We start from the raw sequence: 19,298 nt of genomic DNA, 5'->3' as shown, positions 1-19,298 counted from the left end.
CTTCACCGCCGTTCGCTAACAATTCCTTTCAATCCCTCCACAATGCCCGCTCGCACTACCGATCTTCCAGATGATATCCCCAGTGCTCGACCTACCGATTGTCTGCCTCTCAGAACCCGCCCCTCATCGAAAACTCCTTCGAGCCCGACGAAGAGAGATGACAAGACGAAGGCCCAAGATGTTGCTGAATTGAAGGACTATCAATTGGGCGATTGCTTGGGCAAGGGTGCTTTTGGTTCCGTCTATCGTGCACTGAACTGGGGAACAGGTGAGACCGTTGCCGTTAAACAGATCAAGTTGGCAGACCTTCCCAAAAGCGAGCTTAGGGTCATAATGCTTGAGATCGACTTGCTCAAGAACCTCGACCACCCTAACATCGTCAAGTACAACGGTTTCGTCAAGACCCCCGAGACCCTGAACATCGTCCTCGAGTACTGTGAGAATGGTTCCCTTCATTCCATTTCCAAAAATTTCGGCAGGTTCCCAGAGAACTTGGTTGCTCTGTACATGTCACAGGTTCTTCAAGGGCTCGTCTATCTACACGAACAAGGTGTCATTCATCGTGATATAAAAGGCGCCAATATTCTCACCACCAAGCAAGGTTTGGTTAAGCTCGCAGATTTCGGCGTCGCCAGCAGGACAACTGGCTTGACAGAGTCAAGCGTTGTAGGAACCCCCTATTGGATGGCTCCTGAAGTGATAGAATTAACTGGGGCGACCACCGCTTCCGACATATGGAGTCTAGGCTGTACCGTCATCGAATTGCTCGAGGGCAAACCACCTTATCACACACTTCAGCCAATGCCTGCCTTGTTTCGAATCGTCAACGACGACCACCCTCCGTTGCCACAGGGCGCATCACCCGCTGTCCTCGATTTCCTAATGCAATGTTTCCAGAAAGATCGAAATCTACGAGTCTCTGCAAGAAAGCTCCTAAAGCATCCCTGGATCGCGAACGCCAGACGCACTGATTCTGTCGCACCAAAGAATGCCACAGAATATACAGAGGCTGTGAAGAGTGTCCAGGAGTGGAACGAAGCCTTGAAGGATTCCCCAAATGGGAACACCATCAGGAAGAATTCAAGAGCTTCTACCTCTAGTCCAGGACCAGGGGCAAGAGAACTGCACAATCTCAAATCCCCTGTGAAGTCCCCAATCCCTGCATTCAATACGGATACTACACGATTCCGCTCTGTCGAAGACGACGATGTCTGGGACAACGATTTTACTACAGCCATCTCACCAGGCGCTTTGGAACTGCCTCATCTCCGATCTCAAGAAAACTTTGGCGGCATGTTATCTTCGGAAAGGCTGAAAGGATTCGCTGCGATGGACACTGCATTCGGGAAAGAAAACGAGAACGCAGAGGACCAAGACTCTACCCTGAAGGCCACTGTTACTATCAATTCTGATGATTCAAAAACAGTCCGTTTAGCTCCTGCCAAAAAACCTGAGAAAGGACACTCGCGCCATAAGTCTGAAGCTCCTCCGAAGTCAAGAGCGAAGACGGCCCCGTCACCGACACCACGGAAAGCATCGCTGCCTTCAGCGCGTCAAACTACAAATCTATCAAAAAGCAAGCCCCCTCAGCCAAAAGCAGCACCTGAGCAGCCTCCCACGAGACTATATCGAGAAAGCTCAATCGAAGACTACTCTGACATCATCAAGGGAAATGAACTGGCCCTCGATACTAAATTTGGACTCATGCATATAGACAAGGAAGGCCCTTCCAAGATCCTACAATCACCAAGTGTCACAGATTTGATGCAGAGTATGCGGCCGCCGAAGGCTGGAGGGAGTTTACGAAGAAATCCCCCACCCAAGAACAAGTTATCGATGCGGAGAACGAGATCATCCATTGAGATTCAAAGATTTGCTGAAAATGAGGAAGACGAAGACTTCTCTGACGTCTTTGCACAGACAGCTGAAGTATTCGAGAAGCCCGACAGTGAGGACAATTCAGAATTAATTTTGTCCAAAGTCTCCAATCTTTCTTGGCTTCCAGATGGTGAGGACGAGGACGATCCTTTCGCTCAGCTCGAAGAGGGTTTACCCGAACCAGACCTCGAATCCAATATTGCTCGTGACAAGCATGCCCGTCTGAGGACGGACGTCGAAGCCTTGGTCGGCCAGCTTAAAGTCTTGCAGGATGATGATGCATTGCTACAGATATCGGAAGACCTCATGAACTTTTTTGAAATCTTCCCTGAAACCAAAAATGTCATAGTCAGCGCCCATGGTGTCCTTCCCATACTGGAGATTTTGGAAGATTGTATGCGGCTTGACGTTGTGCTCAATCTGCTCAGGATTGTAAATGCAATCATATTCAACGACGAGGAGGTCCAGGAGAATGTCTGTTTTGTTGGTGGGATTCCCAAAATCAACAAGTTCGCATCGAAAAAGTTTCCAAGAGAAATCCGCCTGGAAGCTGCTGCGTTCGTCAGGCAAATGTACCAAACGTCGACTCTGATCCTGCAGATGTTTGTGAGTGCAGGCGGACTAACAGTGTTGGTTGATTTTCTGGAGGATGATTATGATGATGACCGTGAGCTGGTTTTGATCGGGGTCAATGGCATCTGGAGTGTTTTTGAGCTGCAGGGCTCAACCCCCAAAAATGATTTCTGCAGAATCTTGTCTCGAAATTCAGTTTTGGAGCCACTTTCGCTCGTTTTGAATCGAGTTTTGTTAGAACCTGCCGATTCTGGCGACCAAAAGGAACTTGCTGATCTCTGCGAGGGCCGCATTGCCAGCATTTTCTTCGTCTTTTCACAGGCTGAAAATTATGTCAAAGAACTCGTGGCAGAGAGGACAGTGCTTCATCGAGTTCTCAAAAACCTCAAAAGGATGGCACCAGCACATCAGGTGACAATGCTCAAGTTCATCAAAAATCTTTCAATGCTCTCCACGACATTGGATGCGCTGCACAATTCGAATGCGATTGATGTTTTATCTGAACTTCTCAGCAACAACATGAACAAATCACATTTTAGGGAGATGTCAAATCAGATCTTGAACACAATCTACAATCTTTGCCGGCTGTCGAAACGAAGACAAGAAGATGCTGCTCTGGTTGGCATCATTCCCATCCTCATCAAAATCGTGAAACAAGAGAAGACCCCAGTCAAGGAATTCGCCCTACCGATCCTGTGTGATATGGCACATTCGACAAGAGCAGCCAGACGAGAGTTGTGGCAGAATAAAGGTCTTGCTTTCTACGTTTCTCTGCTTTCCGACCCGTATTGGCAAGTTACAGCATTGGATGCCATATTTACCTGGCTACAAGAGGAGACTGCGCGAGTAGAGGACCATCTGTTGGAGAATCAAAACTTCACCTCTGCTATTGTCGCTGCACTCACGAGCAGCAAATCCACCTCGTTTGAGAATCTATTGGAGCCTCTCCAGAAATTGCTTCGGCTATCACCGCCACTTGCTGCCTCTATGGCTCGAAGTGGCCATCTATTTGAGACTCTGGGCCAAAAGTTGACCCATAATAAGCCCGCCATCCGTCTCAACCTGCTTCGCATCATTGGCAGCATTTGCGATGCGACGGAAGAGGGAGGCTTCCTCCTGGACCAATATGGTCTCTATGATGTTATACGCGACCTGTCTTTCTCTGACTCGGCGGTCCTTGTTCGTAGCATGGCAGGCGAACTCATGCGCTCATTCCAAGAAACGGATAATTCTAGCATCAAAAGTGGTCAAGGCAGTGCCACTGCTGTAAATGGCGCAAGGAGAAAACATCCTCAGTTCCAGCGGCGAACTAGCTCCACCACACCTCCGCACCTGCTGGAGCGCCAAATGAGCATGCCTACTTCACCCCAACTTGGCCGGTCTGAACGCGCTTCTATCAATATGTACGATGCTCCTGTAGCGCAGACTCCACGAAGGCAACGTAATGGGGTCTATGTCAATGGCTCAAACGTCATGCGTCCTGCTAGCCGTGACGGATCAGGTTACAGGCAAGATAGTTCGCCTGCTTTTGCGATGCCAAGCCTTACTCGAGCACAGACTGCTGGTGCGATGCCCGAGGCAGGACTTAAGACCCGCCTACCGCGTCAGTCAACGGCTTCAGTAGTAGGTCAGCATCGACTTTCCCGGCAAAGCACGCGCGAGAGCATGCTCGCTTCCGCTCGAGGCTCAGGACCCAGTGACAAGGACACTAGGTCACAGTATGGTGCTCATGGCAGTGGTGGGAGCACTCCTATCTCGTTGACCCCAGTCGCTGAAAGTCGAGCACGGCGGGAAGAGAGGCGTGCACATGGACATTCAAGCAGTATCAGTCACAGTCGCGGGGCGATTGGGACAGGGCGGGGTGTGAATGGAAGTGGAACCAGCGATAGTCAGAGCCAAGGACGTGTTGAGGTGACAGTTGCGAGTTCTGCTCGAAGAACAACCGCAAGAAGAGGCACAAACACAGATGACCGGTGGAACTAAGCTCCTCATCTGAAGGCGTACGAGAGTGTCGCACCAGCCCCACGAAAGTCATGGCGTACATGGGTACGAGCACGTTGGAGAACGAATCACGCAAATTACGCAGCATGATGAATGATTGATGGACAGAGGCAACAAACCTCCATGCTCAACCCTATACATTTGAATGGATTATGGCGCAGCCAGGGGCTGTCGTGTTCGACTTGAAGCTTGTTGTGGGATTTTTGAGATTCTGAGACACGGAGCAAAGCAGATACGGCATCTGCTAGCCCTGATATTCCAAGGAACAAGGACCAGGCAATCAGGAATACATAGAGCAACTCGGCTGCAGGTACAAAACGATGAACGGCATCAAGCGGCATTGAGGTTTTCTCAAGAGAGATGATGAATTCACTGCGGAGAAAGGCATCTCTTTGACTTATTCAAGCAAGTAGTGATTGGCCCTGTATCTTTCTCCCATTGATCATGACTCGTTCCTTTCGGTTCCCAGCTTTTTGAAAGTCAGGGCGGGCCCATTCAATCGCGTGATCTATATCCGACCAGGCAATATACTGGAGAGTAGTAGCCGAGCATTCGGCTAAGTGCGTATTTCTGACTTCATGTAACCCATATTCTGATATTCGTCCCTGCGTCCACCAGAGACTCGTTCTCTACCGTGGAGGCACGGTCCCTATGTGTTCTGGTTATCATGTATTGGCAAAGTCTAGGTACATACTTAAGCCCCCTCGCTTCCCCGGGTCAATCTGCGAGCTGAAATTAAAATGATTCTCTGGTGGGTTGCATTTACGGCTCCTGCATTGTGTCACTGGTGACATTTGAATATACACAGCGAAGAACTCATACTCCTCTCTACTCTTTCCCTTACCATTGTCTCCTTTGCACCTGTCCTGTGACGTTGCGACTACTACGCACCACCCGGAGCGGTGTGTCTCCCCTGCCGCAGACCAAAAGCATCCATCAACTCGAAAATATGTGCGCAACAAAGCCGACCATCGTGATCATCCCGGGCTCCTTCTCGCCCAAGAGCTTCTACTTCACAACTGTTGACAAGCTACGCGAATATGGATATGAAGCTCTGGTGAACGACCTGCCGTCGGCCAGTCGGTTGCCACCCGAGGAAGCCGCGACCATGTACGAAGATGCGGACTATTTCAGGGCTGTTGCGGAAAAGCTGGCGGACGAGGGGAAAGACGTGGTGTTTGTGACGCACTCGTACGGAGGCGTGGTTGGGACAGAAGCGGCCAAGGGTATTGTGAAGACGGATCGACAGGCTGCTGGCAAGCCGGGCGGCATCATCCGACTGGTCTATGTGACTTCCGTCGTGCCAAGTCCGGGGAACTCGTTGAGGTCGCTGATGGGAGATCTCGTGCCCAGCTTCATCGAAGTCGAGGTGAGTCCAAGTTTCAGTTCCAAAGGTCGCCCGAGGCTTATTTGACGTGGTAGGGAGGGTTCATGTACCATGCAGATCCCGAAAGCAGCGCGAAACTCACATTTTCAGAGCTCCCTCTCGAAAAGAGCATCGAAGAGGTCAAGAAGATGTCGCGTCATTCGGCAGTAAGCTTTGTCGGAGAACTGACTTATCCCGCTTATAAACACGTCCCCGTCTCGTGGGTCTTCTGTGAGAAGGACGTCATTCTTCCTCCGGACTTTCAGAACAAGGGAATTGAAAACATCGAGAAAGAGTCAGGACGCAAAGTCAACGTGATCCGCATGCCGGACAGCGACCATTGTCCTAACGTTTGCCAACCGATCGAGCTGGCAACGGCGATCAGGGATGCGATCGTAGCAGCGTGACGGGGTGGGTAGATAGGCGCATTTGCAGGATTTTGGCGCGGTCGAGAAGTAGCATAGCATATCAATAAAACAAATAACCCCACTTCTCCGAGAATTCTCTCCCAATCTTCCATCCTGCAGGATCCCAGGGAGGAGACCCGGGTTCGAGGCTAAAACTCGTCAGGCAGAACAAGTCGCGGAGAAACTCTTCCTCGTTGATGATTCCCAACAGCGTGATCATGTTGTCTCTCATCTTGGGAAAGGGGAACCGGTCGATCCACAATGGATGAGTAGTGGTGAGCTGTAGCTTCGTCGGGTGTAGTGACTCGGGGATATCTGGGCCGGTGGGGCGGGAAATATCTGGGACGTTCACCGAGCACGCAATGCCCATCATCGAACCGTTATTGAAGAGTGCGGCGTAGACTGAACCTGGTAACTGGCACATAAAAGACCGATCTGGATTGCTGGTCGGGACTAGTGCTTGGTAGTAAGAGCCGGAAGGAGACCGTGGTATCCTCGGCACCAGGCAAGGAGAGCCTTGCTCACAACGTCGGCTGGGCTGTCTCACACCACCACTGGCACTGGTATAATCGCCTGTATCGGAGTCCGTCGCGGAGGAGGACGAAGGACCGCATTTCTTGGACTCGGCCAGTCGCCTCCCTGGATTGAATGACCATGTAAGAATGAATAGGCTGGCAGAAAAGGAAAACCACAATTGAACGAAAAGCGTAACTGTCAACTCCATCAAGCAAGCAAACAATCAGAAGACTCACTTCGAGCTCGTTGAGCGAGCCTATCCTGGATCTGTTTCCTCTTCCGAGGATCCTGGATACCGAACCAGTTGTCGTCCTCCGGATTTACCGCGCGGCCCATAATTCTGATAACGAGCGATAACTTCTAGTATGCACGACCTTCGAGATATCGATAAAGAAAAATGGCTCTTAACCGGGCTCTTTACTTTGTGAGATAGATTGCGAAATATGCGAGTTTCTGACAAAGACTAGGGTTGCACTAGTAGTTTCTTTTGGCCGTGCTCTCGCTCACCGGCAGGCTGGCTAAGTCACGGAAGAAGAACCAGATGGGAAATGAGAAGAAATGAGAAAAGTACTTGATGGCTTGCCTGGTCGGGGTTCAAGGTTCCCACCTGACGCAGGTCTACTTAGTTAGACTGGTGCCTTGCTTAGGTCAATCAGGCGTGTATGTTAACCAAAGTGCGGGGCAAAGGCATTTCCTGAGGTCGAATGATGCAGATCTAGTGTTTTGAGAGCTGGGACGCTGAGAGCTGGAGGGAGGGCTTGTTGAGGGTCTCATTCAAACTCGTCAGTGCGAGTAGCAGTAAAGTATGAATGAGGTAAGCGATGATTGAATTGTTTGGTTCACGAGGTGTAGTTGGTGGCTTGCACACAGACGACCAAGACCGCTTCTGACAATGGACTAATTTCTGACACGATCCCGCGCCAGCCTTACCTCTCGTCCCGCCGAATATCCGATCCTTTGCCGTTCCCAGTGTCGGGTCCCTGACCATTGTTTATAATTACTCACTCAATCAGCTCGAAATACAGGACATCCGATTCCACGACGTGCATGTGGTGCAAGGAATGGTCACAGACGCCAACGCAAGCGACTGCAAGGGACATGCCATCAACGGCGGCGGTTAGCATCACAGCTTCAAGATTTGGCTTCAAAGGCTAAAAGACCGCCGCGGCTGGCTAACTATCTCAGGCTATGCATCTAGACCCGAAGCATCAGCGTGGATGGTGACTATCTCAGCCTCGTTAACCATCAGTCGATTACTCGTATGATTGAACGATTCCAGTTGTAGAGGCACCCAGAAGAATCGTACAGAGGGGCATATCCCGTGTCAAAGCGGATCGCCAGATGAGTAATAAACCGTTGAGGAAGGCCAATCAATTGGGCCTATCAGGGCCGATCTAACCAGTCCTTGGATCTGTCCTCGAGGAGATAAATCCTCCTCGGATGTGTATGTACTGTAGGTCTCAGCTACGGAGTCCTCGTACTGTAGTAACAAAGAGACCATATCTCGACTGTCATTAGCTTACATAAAGTTGGTCAATCACGACTTCCATGGGGATGGTCCCGTGGTCCCGTGGAGAGATGGATAGGCCAAGCAAAACGCCTCGGAGCCGACGGCTCCTAGCGTCTAGTTATGAAGTTCTGCTGTACTCCGTACAAAGCGTTCAAGACGGCGATTAACTCGCACAGTCGTCCAAAGCTGCCGGTCACCTGACAACGGTCCGGCCGGAGAAAAACCTTTTACCCACAACGCCGACGGAGATGTTGGAGGAGGAGGGGAGCAGTGTCCACTCTATTGTCAAGGCTGGTAGTCGTCCCTAGCTCGAATTCTGCCTTCCGTCGAATCAAGGTCGTCCCATTGCGCAAGAACGAGAAACCTGAAGCCGTTTCTGAATGCGGCCGCCTTCTTCCCGCAAAAGCACACCGTCATACCATACGAGCAGGTGTGCATAGAAGGTTCCATTCCTTCTGGCCGTGAAGTTGGCAGGCCACTCATTCTCCTTCCAAGACAGCTTGGGGACAGGGGAACACGAAGCTGGAGATGCCCTTGGTAGTGATCTCCGGAACAGAAGGTGATCCTCAACACCCAAAATGGCCTGTCAGGCTGTGGTCTCGCATGGTTTGTGTGGGCTGGGAACTGTGAGATTCAGTCCAGACTCAGGATACGGGGATGAGCAGAACCACGGGGCTTTCCGGAGACTCCATGAACAAAGGTGGCCTAGCCCCCCTGAAGCGTCTCCGCCATGCCGTACCCACCATCAAACCTGTCCCGCAAACTGGGGCCTTTATCGTCAGCCTAGTCTCGCCAGCAGTGTGGCTTGTTCTGTCGTTGGCTTTCTGCCCAGGAGCTCTGACGTGAGGGTCGGGAGGGGCCCCCTGGGGCCCTCCAAGGCACGAGGCCCAGAATTGGCGGGATGCACAGATTAACCCCGGTCCTGGCTCTCATGCATCTGTCTGGGCGCTGCTCCATGCCCCTAAACATCTTCGATCGCGTTTCGCAAGCGAGGGCAGGTTCTGATTTCCTACCCTTTTCCGACTCGGGCCGAGCGTTGCTGGCATCACAAGTTGCTTACCGGAGGCCAGCGTCAGACATTGCACGGCCGTAAAAATAAGTAAAAGCATATGCCATGGCATAATGTAATTATGACCATGCCGTGAGTTCCTAAAGCTTTCTAGTGGATTTTAAAGTCAGATTGTTTATTCCTGCATGATTAATATAAACAATCTCCAGTCCGTCAGTGTGGTTTTTGCCGTCTCTCTTTGGCACCCTTGTTGATTCTAGCATCCGATATACATACCTACCAACCACCCACTGTATATGTTGCCGGAAATAACCACAGCACACATTCTTTGCTACCTAGGTAGCGATAAATGGTTTCGGCAACTTTTTGAGACAGCTAATCACCATGTCTTATATTGACCTGCTATTTCCTCGCGAAGAACTCGAAGCCCTTGGAAACAAGTGGACAGAGCCAGCCAACAAGAGGCGCAAACTTGATTTGAATGCTGGGCTCGCACGAGGCCAGCGACAGCAGCACCAGCCGCAGCACCAGCCAGCTCGTCCAACACCCGACTCACAAGCCAACCAGAGAAGACACACTCTCTCGGCCGCCTCTCAACCCAACAAGAGCGCTTCCCCCTTGGGGAGCATTCAGAATACAATCAAGAGATCCAACTCAGATGTCAAACTCCCGATATCTTCAATGCAACCTTCGGCGAATACAAAACGTGTTGCAACGCCCAAGTCATGCTTACCCAGCTTTATTGAGCCATCGATCTTGAAGAACTATCTCCACCACCTCCACCCTAACGACCGATCTCGATACTCGATACCCAACAGCCCTGAACCCGAAACCCAGCCGCAACGCTCCGAAGGGCCCAGAAGACTGTCGATCATGCACCACGAACATGAAGACGATTCGTGCTCGCCTGCATCACTCATCACTGACAACTCATCATCGACTGCCGACAACCCGGAATCCTGCCCCACCCCCAACCCAGGGATCTACGAGCAACTTCGAGACAGCCGCTTCGGATATCTGTTACACGGTCTACGCCTGACAGACCATGAGAAGGACCTGGTGGAAGACCTCCTGAGCCCCAACCAGGTGGACATGCCACCACCACCGGCACCGAGCGCATTAACGACAAGCACGAAGCGGAAAGCGGAGGAATCAGAAATGGGACTCAGTCTCGAGAACACCATGGAATTCAACCAGCGGCTGTTACAAAGGATGTTTCCCCCTGACTGCGACACTACGATCTCCGAATTTAGCTTTTTCAACAACAACGCCTATCGGGATTCAGACGTGCATTCCTCCGGTTTAAGCCCCGGACCGCAGATGGAGGATGAGGAAGAGGATGTGAAGCAAGAAGAAAGCCAAACGACGGATGAGATGCCCACGATGTCGACGCGCGGATTCGCCATCAGCGTCAACGATTTCTTCGACTTGGACGAGGCTTCAGGATACACAGAACTGATTGATGACGACGAGTGATGGGAATTTAGGCACACAGCACTTTTTGCTTTCTTGGAGAAGCAGATGTGCTGTTGTCAAGGCTGGCTCAGAACTACTTGGGAAATCCCGGTACAAGGCTGGAGCGAGGGTTGACATCTGGAAGGGCTTGGAAAAGGAGTTAAGCTGCTGGGTCAAGCAAAGGCCAGATCCTTGGGATCTTTGCGCTTTAGTTTTGTGATCCATGATGCAGATTAATGACAGAATATGACATCTGCGTTCATACTTGCTCTTTCCTCTCCTCTCCTCTCCTCTCCTCTCCTCTCCTCGCAGTGTCTCGATGAGCTTCCAACTTGTTCATGCAGGGGCGATTACTTCCCATTTGTCAAGCTAGTGATACTTATTCTAGAGTTCCTAATTTTCTACCCACTATAGTATGTAGAGGGTATCTCATGACGAATTGGACATGGATCGCCATGCAGAGACCTTGCCGTCTGATCCATTGCGGGGCCAAAAGACACATCCCGCCATAGAATCAGTTATCGTCTCTAGCCCGCCAGAAAAACAACTTGAACTTAAGAAAACATGTGCATTTCTCTGGCGTACCAATCGGCGGCTGACATATTGAGCCCAACAGTTCGCCTAGCTAGCTCCCTTAGATCTACACTACTACCGAGTGGTTAGGTGCATGATAAAACCTTCTCGGTATCGAGATCGAATAAGGCTGGGCTGCGAGGTTCCGGTGGATGGGCTCCAGGCCCGGTGGAATTGCCATGCCCGTGGAAGTTGAGTCCATTATTACCCGGGTATGTACTGCGACACTACCTGCTAGTCGTGCCACCGCTAAGTCGAAATTATGGTGCCCCGGACCAGCAAATCGTAGGATTTACGAGTAGAGCCTGCACACTCCTCCAGTCTACGAATGGTTGGCACAGAAGCACGGACTACCATGGTGGGTGCGTGGTCCGGCCACGGCTAGGTCGAGGTGACCCAACCATGGCCCTCTCTCTGCCGGTTTAGTGTTAATTCCCATGGGGTTCCGGAATCCGGCACCTAGCAACATGCAGCCTCATGCACAACTGAAAGGTGAAACTCTGTTTTTTTTCTCTCTAGACTGGCTTTGAAACCATCGCTTTCACTAACGTCTACTTAGTTGCGAGAACTTACAGGCACTATCGAGTACAACAAGCTAGCTAACCACCCAGTTTACAAATGATCTCATCAGCTTTCTTTGGCCTGCGGATCTCGATTCATCTGACTCCTGTTCGTATCAGCGAAAACGCCAGCGGGTAGATCTGACCTCAATCAATCAATCAATCAATCAAGGTGTGCCGATAATAGTTCTGTTTGCTGCACGAGGGACCTCGTGCGCTACTGGCGGTGTAAGCTATTGAGTACTCCAGATCGTATATCCTAAGTACAAGGTAGTCCTCTATAATAAATGGTCACCGGTACCAGAAACCGTCACAATTTTGGCCATCAGTAATACAGCTGGTGAGCCGTGAGCCACCACTTCAGCTCGTGTCCCTCGTAAGGCTGTCACTCTCTGAATTCCCTTGTCCTCACTCACCGCGGCTGCCGTGTTTTCCCGTCCCAGTAGGAGAGATAGACTTTCCCGATCCCATGGAGCACTAAGAAAAGGGTCGGATCCGATGACCCCTGTTACCCATGTCGAAATCGACCGAATATGGAAGTTCACCGTCCGAGGCCGCGCGCGGTCTGAGAGAGGGTCCCCGGGCCTCCACCAGCAAATTGCGAGTACAAGTACGGAGACTTCAGCGAGCTTGCCCTGGATAGGATGGGATGGGACGAATGAATGGAATGGATGGATGTTCTATAGAGCTGAGATCTTCACTGCTCCCTCATGTAGTCCTACATAGTGCCACTGGAGACCGGAGGACATGGCTGTTGAATCGTGCAAGGCATCCAATTTCCAGTCGCAATAATTCGTAAGAGCGTCGCCAAATTCAATAATTATTCGAAAGTCTTCCTTCCCACTAGTCGCGAGAAGCATTTCGTACCTGACCATCAAAGTCAGGAGATAGAACACCACGACAACAACAACAACAACAACAACAACAACAACAACAACAACAACAGTCTTTCGTTCTGTTGCTTCCTCTCGCACATTCCCTCTGTTTCCTTCTGTCCACCTTGCATCTGCCCTGCTCTTACTCCACAGCGTCCACAGCCACAAGCATCTGTAAGTTGTAACACGACCGCATGACTCTTGACAAACTTGAACTTCCAAAACCGACATCTCCGGAAAACCCGAAAACCCGAATTTCCGTTTCATTGTACTGTATTCCGGCCATGTCTTTCTTCGTGGTGGGTCGCCCGGTATTTCCGAGTCACATGAGGGTAGAAGTCTATCTGGGTCGGCGAAAAGTCTCTCAGCGAACCTGAGTCTTTGTTTTGCAACTACTACCTATGTCGTACTCTCATGGGGTCGGAGATCTCGGAGCTGGTTTACGTTCATCCGTTGCTTGGAATTGAGAATTGCTTGCACGTGCGCGAAGCTCAGCACCAACACCAAAATCTTGATCGCGGCTGTTGTCGTGAGATGATATCCCGCAATGGGTATGGATGAGGCAGGTTATGATGGGCGACTCGGCCAGGCTCAGGCGACTCGGAGGGCTCGAATTCCGGCGCTGTGATGTCCGTCTCATGGTCGCGAGATTCAAAGTCGATACTCGCCGACCAAGGCAGTGTGGCTTGTCGTCCCTGATCGTCGCTGACACAGACGCGTGGTCAGAACATGGGTCCTGGGCGTTTGCAGACTGGCTGATGGACGAGGCTCACCGATTGAATATGGCTCATGGCTCCTCAACTGGCAGGGCATGTTCACTTCCAGACAATGGTCTACCCACTGAATAAAATGATTGTTTTGACCGAGGGAGAGGAAACGACAGGTGCTGGCGAAAGCAGGGTTTGTATTCTTCTCCATCTCAATGCCTCACAGTTTCGTGATTCTGCTTCTACGCTACTGCCTTAGGCTTGTCCTCCCGACAACGACGCTTCTAGGATGTGATCCCCTTCAAAACATTCCTCGTACTCAATTTGCCCCCGTTGTGTTCTGGCTTAGCCGCTTTCTACGGGTCATACTGCCCAGTTGAATTGCTTGTGCTCCGTAGATGAGCCAAAATGTAACAGCGCCACTATTCTGGATATCCCCAGAGCGATGCACACTACGAGGAGTCAAGATAGCAAGCGAATACCAATGCTCCCTGGTCTAGACTATGGGCACATTTTGCTGCCTCATGGAAAGTTGTTGTGGTACTGCGAGACTAGAATCATGGCTGTAGCCTGCGATCTCCACAGGAAGAGAAGTTCTGCAAAGAAGTTGTTATGCACAAAAGCGCCCAACAGCTTAACTAGCCTCCGGCGGTCAAAGCTAAGCATGCATCAACTGCAAGCCCAACCCGACCTTCTTTCTGGCGTACCACATCATCGATGACCTCCCTATCGAGGTTTGGGAACATCCCACATAACGTCTCCACCACAGTCTTGTGCTCGGCGCGTTGTATGCGTCTCGCTTCCGCCAGCTCAGCACTGGCTTGCCGTGCGGCCGCTTCTTGTGCATCATAAGAGGGCGTGCCAGCCTCGCCGCGCGGGGGCTGGAAGACCGCAGAGCTCAGTCTCGCTGCATTCAAAGGAGGTGCTGGGCTTGAGGTTGGTCGCCTTTCTTGCGATGTTTCTTGGTCGGAAAAGATACGTCCGATTGTGGATAGAGGTCGTTGGATCGTCCGTAGGAGGCCTACCACACTGTCGTCGGAGCCGCCCTCGGAGCCGCCTGCCATACCTCGCGGATCTCTTCGTATGGGACTGGTGGAAGTCACATCCATGGAATTTCTTGGTGTGAGTTCTGGTTCCACCAATGTAGATTTCTCCTGGAATGATGAGCGTGGGCTCACCGCCTCTTCCACCTTACGATTCTGCGCAGCAATCTCAGACACTGCGCGTTCAACGTTGCGCTCGAAATCTTCATCCGACACTGTCAAGGTGGTGCGGTCCAGATTTTCAATGAATTGTATAGCCCCTGAAAGGGACGACAGGTAGTAGCCAGCCTCGCCTCCAAGTTTGTCTTGGTTTCGAAATCGTAGAATATATTGAATGTTCGATACCAGATTCTCTGGATTGGCCTGTAATACCACAAAGATCAACAAAGGCACAAATGAATCAGCTGATGTGTCGGAGCTCTTTGCATTCTTCAGGAGGCCGAAGATGACCTTGCAGCAGTTCAGGACACAGATAACCTTGTCCCTCGGGGCTCGGTAACCTTTGATCTTCAACAATTCCTGTTGGGCAAGACGCAGGAACCGCTCACCATTGGGTCCGACGGGCACCAGATCAAGATGCTCCTCGCGAACCCAGCTGTAAATGCGGATCTTTTGCGCAAGGATTTCATCCCTTTCGACGTCTTCCTGATGCTGGCCTTTCCTCCACGCGGGCTGATTCTTCTCCTGCTGTTCTTTCCTCCGCCCTCTCGAACGTGATCTCGAAGGTTGTGGCGGCTGGATGGCTGGCGAAAAGGTTTGCGAGTATAATCTGTTCATGACCAGCTTCTCCATACCCTCCTTCGCATTGTCAAACTCGTTGTCCGAGACCTCGCGCCAGACGTCGCATAGGGCCATCTTGTTGGTTATAAAGGCCAAGAAGTCACCGATGATCTTGACCTGCTCATGCACCATCCACTGCTTCTTGCCGAACTCGGTCAAAAAGGAACGAAGAAATTTGGCCACTGGATCGGCAGATTTATGCCGTAGCTGATCAAGGAAGCGGTGAAAGTCAAAGGGAAGTTCAGGGTCGGGTTCTGGCAGCGGAAGTGCGTGAGCGGTGGCAGCTGTGGTCGGCCCTTGAGGTGGGGATTGAAGTGGCCTTTGGTCATCGAGAGATATCGAGGGAGGTGATGGTAGAGGTTTCTCGCTGGAAGAAGTGGTCGCTATCGGCGATGTAGCTATTGTATCCATATCCCTTGATCTCAGGTGCTCGAGGCTAGATCTCCTTGGTGGAAATCCGGCCCCCGTAGTTAGGATGGGACCAGGCATCTCGTGGCGAGGGGACATGATTTCTTCTTTAGACGGCGCAATGGAAGCGTCTGCAAACTGTTCCATAATGCTCTGGATTTCCGAGGCTGACTCGAGATCATTCTCTTTCTCTGATTTGCGATAGGTCATCCGCTCCGACACATCTTGGTTGTAGGCAGGACCCTCCTCGTTAAACTCTTCTTCTCCTTCTTCAGCTCCTCGAACTGAGGGATGGCGAGAGACGATAGGAGTCTTAGGTGTAGGGTCATGGTATGGTTTCTCGTGCTGCGCAGGAGGCTCAGGTGGAGGAGGAGTGGATGGAAGCGCCTTTGGCCGTGAGACATAGTTAGATTCGGGTTTTCTGGTGTTGTCGTCCTCGGCTTGTGATGGCACAGAGGATAATTCCTTGTGCTTACCAGAAGCCTCAGTCGTAGTCGGTGCCGCGCCCTCGCCCTCGACCTCAACCTCAGTCGACTTAGGGGTATCTGCAGGCTCCAGGTCTATGAGGTTGGGAGTGGTTTCCGACGAAACGGCTTGCTTATTTGTTTCCATGGCCGCATGTTTGTCGCTGGCTGACATGGAGGAATCAATAGTGTTGCTGTACTGTGATTGATGAAGGTGTATCCTCTACTTCACCAAGATTTGTGCTGAAACAAGAAGTGCTTTAGTAGAGCCTCATAGCGCGTCAACAAGGCTGAGCGACGATAATCGGTCCCGTGAATAAGCAGCAGCTTGGAATGAAAACTAATTGAAAATGATCGCCGAGCCCCTGTTGGCACCAAGCTCTGGAGCAGTCAGAGTCTTTCAGGGTTTGAAGCCAAATCACCATGAATTTCAATGCCAACTCTTTTGATCCTTGGAACGCATCATCGCCTGCCTCGGATCCTGGGGGTGCTGCACGTTTCTTAGGCTAGGCACGTGACAAGAGCCTCGTCACATGATTCCATGCGTTCGGCGGGCCTTGGCACTCGTATGCTTCACCGTACCAGTGCCCTTTCTAAGAAGACAACTAACCTGGAACGAGAACCAGCCTACTCAGAGTCCGTGCGCTTGGAAGTGGCTATCGATACTACATGATCAAGGACGGACGTGTATTCCAGGTCCCTAAGATTGCCAACTACCAGGATGCAGCAGCCCAGGCCCTATAAAAAAAACAGCTAATTGTTGTATAGACCTTAGAGAGCATGAAAATGGCTCGTGTTCGGCTACAGTCCGAATTGCTGATCCCGCATCCTTGCCCCGTTGTCACGGGTCTTCGACGGTATAACTTCTATCTCTCTGATGACTGTCAATTAGTGAGGCTGTGTTCAAGGTCCTGAAATATTGATTTTGAATGGTCCAATTCCTGGAACGACAAGTATTACTTGACTCATAATGTTAGCTTCTAGATATGAAGTGTCATCAATATGATATTCTACCACGAGGAGCAAGATTCGCACTAGAGCCATTTTACTCCGTGTCTGGGCGCACCGAACGTTGTCGCAGAAGATCGGAAAGTCGAGATAGCTTCTATCAGTATTCAGTACGCCCACCACCAATATCTCGATCGATCTTAATATGCCCTGCATGATGTCAACTGACCGATTCCCTTTCCATTGCAATAGCTTCAATGTAAAATCACGCAGCAAGTGCGAAGAGACATCCTTCTGAGTTCCGTGCCGTGCAGCCATCCAAATTGAGACACCCAACGCGGCTCGCTGCCCAAACTCATGTCCTTATCCGTGCCACCATGCTCCGAAGACCCTCCGCTTGACTGCTCGCCACTCTCTGCTTCAGCTCCCACGACGGCTGCCGGTTGGAGATGATGATGTGGATGCTATTTCTTGACTTCTCGTTTTTGCTTCTGGTTCCAGTGAAACTTGCCTCTATTCCAATGCGCGCCCAGCGTCAGACCCGGGTGTGCAATCGTCAGCACAAACACGCAGATGGACATCATGGCAGCTTCGAAGATCATGTAGAGTACCTCGTTATTAGCGAGTTCGCCCTTGAAGCCTTCACTCAATTCAGCGACACGGAAGGAGCAACGTATCAGGATTGTGGTGATGGCGATGACAATTGCTGATCAACCATTCTTTGTCAGTGTGGAATTGAACGAACTAGACTCGAATATTGAGGAAAAGATAGGGAAGAGGAAGGACAGGGGGGAAGGATAAGATGGCTACAAACCCCAGATGAAAGCACGGAAGCGTTTTCCTCGCCTGAACCCCTCATGCTCGACGTTGACCCGCTCGGGATGCTTGCGGACGTTCCACATAATGTGCAGGCAGACCAGAGAGAAGCCTGTTGTGGCAGCCACTTGCGCGCTCAAGCCAGCGATCATGATGTTAACGCCAATGTCACGTGTTTCTATGGTGATAGCTGTCGAGGCCAATGCTCCACCAACTGCTTGGAGGACCAGGGAGATGAGGTCACAAGAAATGAAGGTGAGAGTTATGCTGCGGCCTCTGATGAAGCTGAGTGTTTCCCCATAGATAGCGAGGATGCGTGACAAGGATAGGTATATAGCTGCGGTGAAAAGCGCAGGGGCTATAGTCAGGCAGCAGAGATACATGATAAACCATGTGTTGATGAAGACATTGTAGTGCAATCCAATGCGACCGCCGTAGCCGACAACTTCGAGGATGGTGCCGATCAGCATGGCTATCGAGTAACCCCAAGTGCGGTGACGCCATGCCAGTATAGCTTGGGCAGCTGTAGCAATAGTGAAGATGGCCACAAACACAGCGTTGGCTGGCACATTGGGCAGGTAGTCTAGATAACCCCACGCCGTTAGGCACTCTTGATACTCCGCACAGTTATAGGGTCGTATTGGGACATTGCTGTTGTCGGCCATCGCTGCTGAGATTAGTCGAGAGGGTATGCAAAAGACGAAGGAGAATACAAGGTTGCTGGTTGCACAAAGAAGATGAGGCTACCGGAAGACGAAGGCCAAAGGCATAAGAACAGGAGAGACCGCCCTCAATGACCTTTGAAGAAGGGAGTTGCATCCAACTAATAACTAGCGGCCTGGCCCGAAGATATCTTTATAGCTCCACCGATATGCTTCGCATTAGGTGTCAGAGTATCCACAACAGCGATTAGGTAAATGAACTTGATTTCATTAAGGTGTCCTAACACGGAGTGGAATCTCTGCGGCCGTGCATGGTGTAAAGGCAAAGACCGAGACTAAGGTGGAGGTCGAGCCTTGCACTGCCTCCGCATATCGTCTGGAAACCCCACCAGACAGTACCGACATAGATGTGCGCCAACGGATATGCCAGAGGTGGGGAATAATCATGTAGACAGTTGTGGTCCTCCTCCATTGCAACTATCACGAAGATAAAGCCAGCGACATCGGCAAAACAAAGGCAAGCAGAGAAGCAGCGATGCCGCCAAGGCAAAGACCGAGCCTAGCCATGTTAGTACTAGAGTATTCATTAGCCCCGACCTAGTTTGCACCTACCCCGGTAACCGGCGTCTCATAATTAACTTGGATCAAACCCGTCCTCATACAAAGCATGTCCGACTCACAAGGAATGGCGGATGCCTATCTATTAATTGGCCAGGCGGCACCATGTGGCTGGCTCAGGTTCTGGGT

The 19,298-nt window shown here is 51.1% G+C and overlaps 6 protein-coding genes across 6 annotated transcripts; 3 read left to right on the top strand and 3 right to left on the bottom strand.

The window, feature by feature from the left end:
* Nucleotides 1-42: 42 nt before the first annotated feature.
* Nucleotides 43-4,434, top strand: A1O9_08009 (STE/STE11/CDC15 protein kinase; the record flags this gene model as incomplete). Its single annotated transcript, XM_013403564.1, has 1 exon — nt 43-4,434. One exon carries the CDS (start codon nt 43-45, stop codon nt 4,432-4,434), a length of 4,392 nt encoding a protein of 1,463 aa, XP_013259018.1.
* A 967-nt stretch (nt 4,435-5,401) lies between these two features.
* A1O9_08008 (uncharacterized protein) lies at nt 5,402-6,225 on the top strand (the record flags this gene model as incomplete). The annotated part of the gene is made up of 2 exons (XM_013403563.1): nt 5,402-5,821; nt 5,875-6,225. The coding sequence occupies 2 exons, from the start codon at nt 5,402-5,404 to the stop codon at nt 6,223-6,225; spliced, it is 771 nt and encodes a 256-aa protein (XP_013259017.1).
* A 61-nt stretch (nt 6,226-6,286) lies between these two features.
* A1O9_08007 (uncharacterized protein) lies at nt 6,287-7,077 on the bottom strand (the record flags this gene model as incomplete). Its single annotated transcript, XM_013403562.1, has 2 exons — nt 6,287-6,864; nt 6,978-7,077. The coding sequence occupies 2 exons, from the start codon at nt 7,075-7,077 to the stop codon at nt 6,287-6,289; spliced, it is 678 nt and encodes a 225-aa protein (XP_013259016.1).
* A 2,567-nt stretch (nt 7,078-9,644) lies between these two features.
* Nucleotides 9,645-10,622, top strand: A1O9_08006 (uncharacterized protein; the record flags this gene model as incomplete). The annotated part of the gene is made up of 1 exon (XM_013403561.1): nt 9,645-10,622. A coding segment is annotated over one exon (978 nt), but the record flags the coding sequence as incomplete, so codon positions are not given.
* A 3,446-nt stretch (nt 10,623-14,068) lies between these two features.
* On the bottom strand, nt 14,069-16,300 carry A1O9_08005 (uncharacterized protein; the record flags this gene model as incomplete). Its single annotated transcript, XM_013403560.1, has 1 exon — nt 14,069-16,300. The coding sequence occupies one exon, from the start codon at nt 16,298-16,300 to the stop codon at nt 14,069-14,071; it is 2,232 nt and encodes a 743-aa protein (XP_013259014.1).
* Nucleotides 16,301-17,537: 1,237 nt separating this feature from the next.
* Nucleotides 17,538-18,554, bottom strand: A1O9_08004 (uncharacterized protein; the record flags this gene model as incomplete). The annotated part of the gene is made up of 2 exons (XM_013403559.1): nt 17,538-17,779; nt 17,888-18,554. 2 exons carry the CDS (start codon nt 18,552-18,554, stop codon nt 17,538-17,540), a joined length of 909 nt encoding a protein of 302 aa, XP_013259013.1.
* Between the last annotated feature and the right edge of the window lie 744 nt (nt 18,555-19,298).

This window comes from Exophiala aquamarina, assembly GCF_000709125.1.
Source record: "Exophiala aquamarina CBS 119918 chromosome Unknown aczIA-supercont1.6, whole genome shotgun sequence".
Classification (NCBI taxonomy): domain Eukaryota; kingdom Fungi; phylum Ascomycota; class Eurotiomycetes; order Chaetothyriales; family Herpotrichiellaceae; genus Exophiala; species Exophiala aquamarina.
This window is presented reverse-complemented; position numbering and strand designations above follow the sequence as displayed.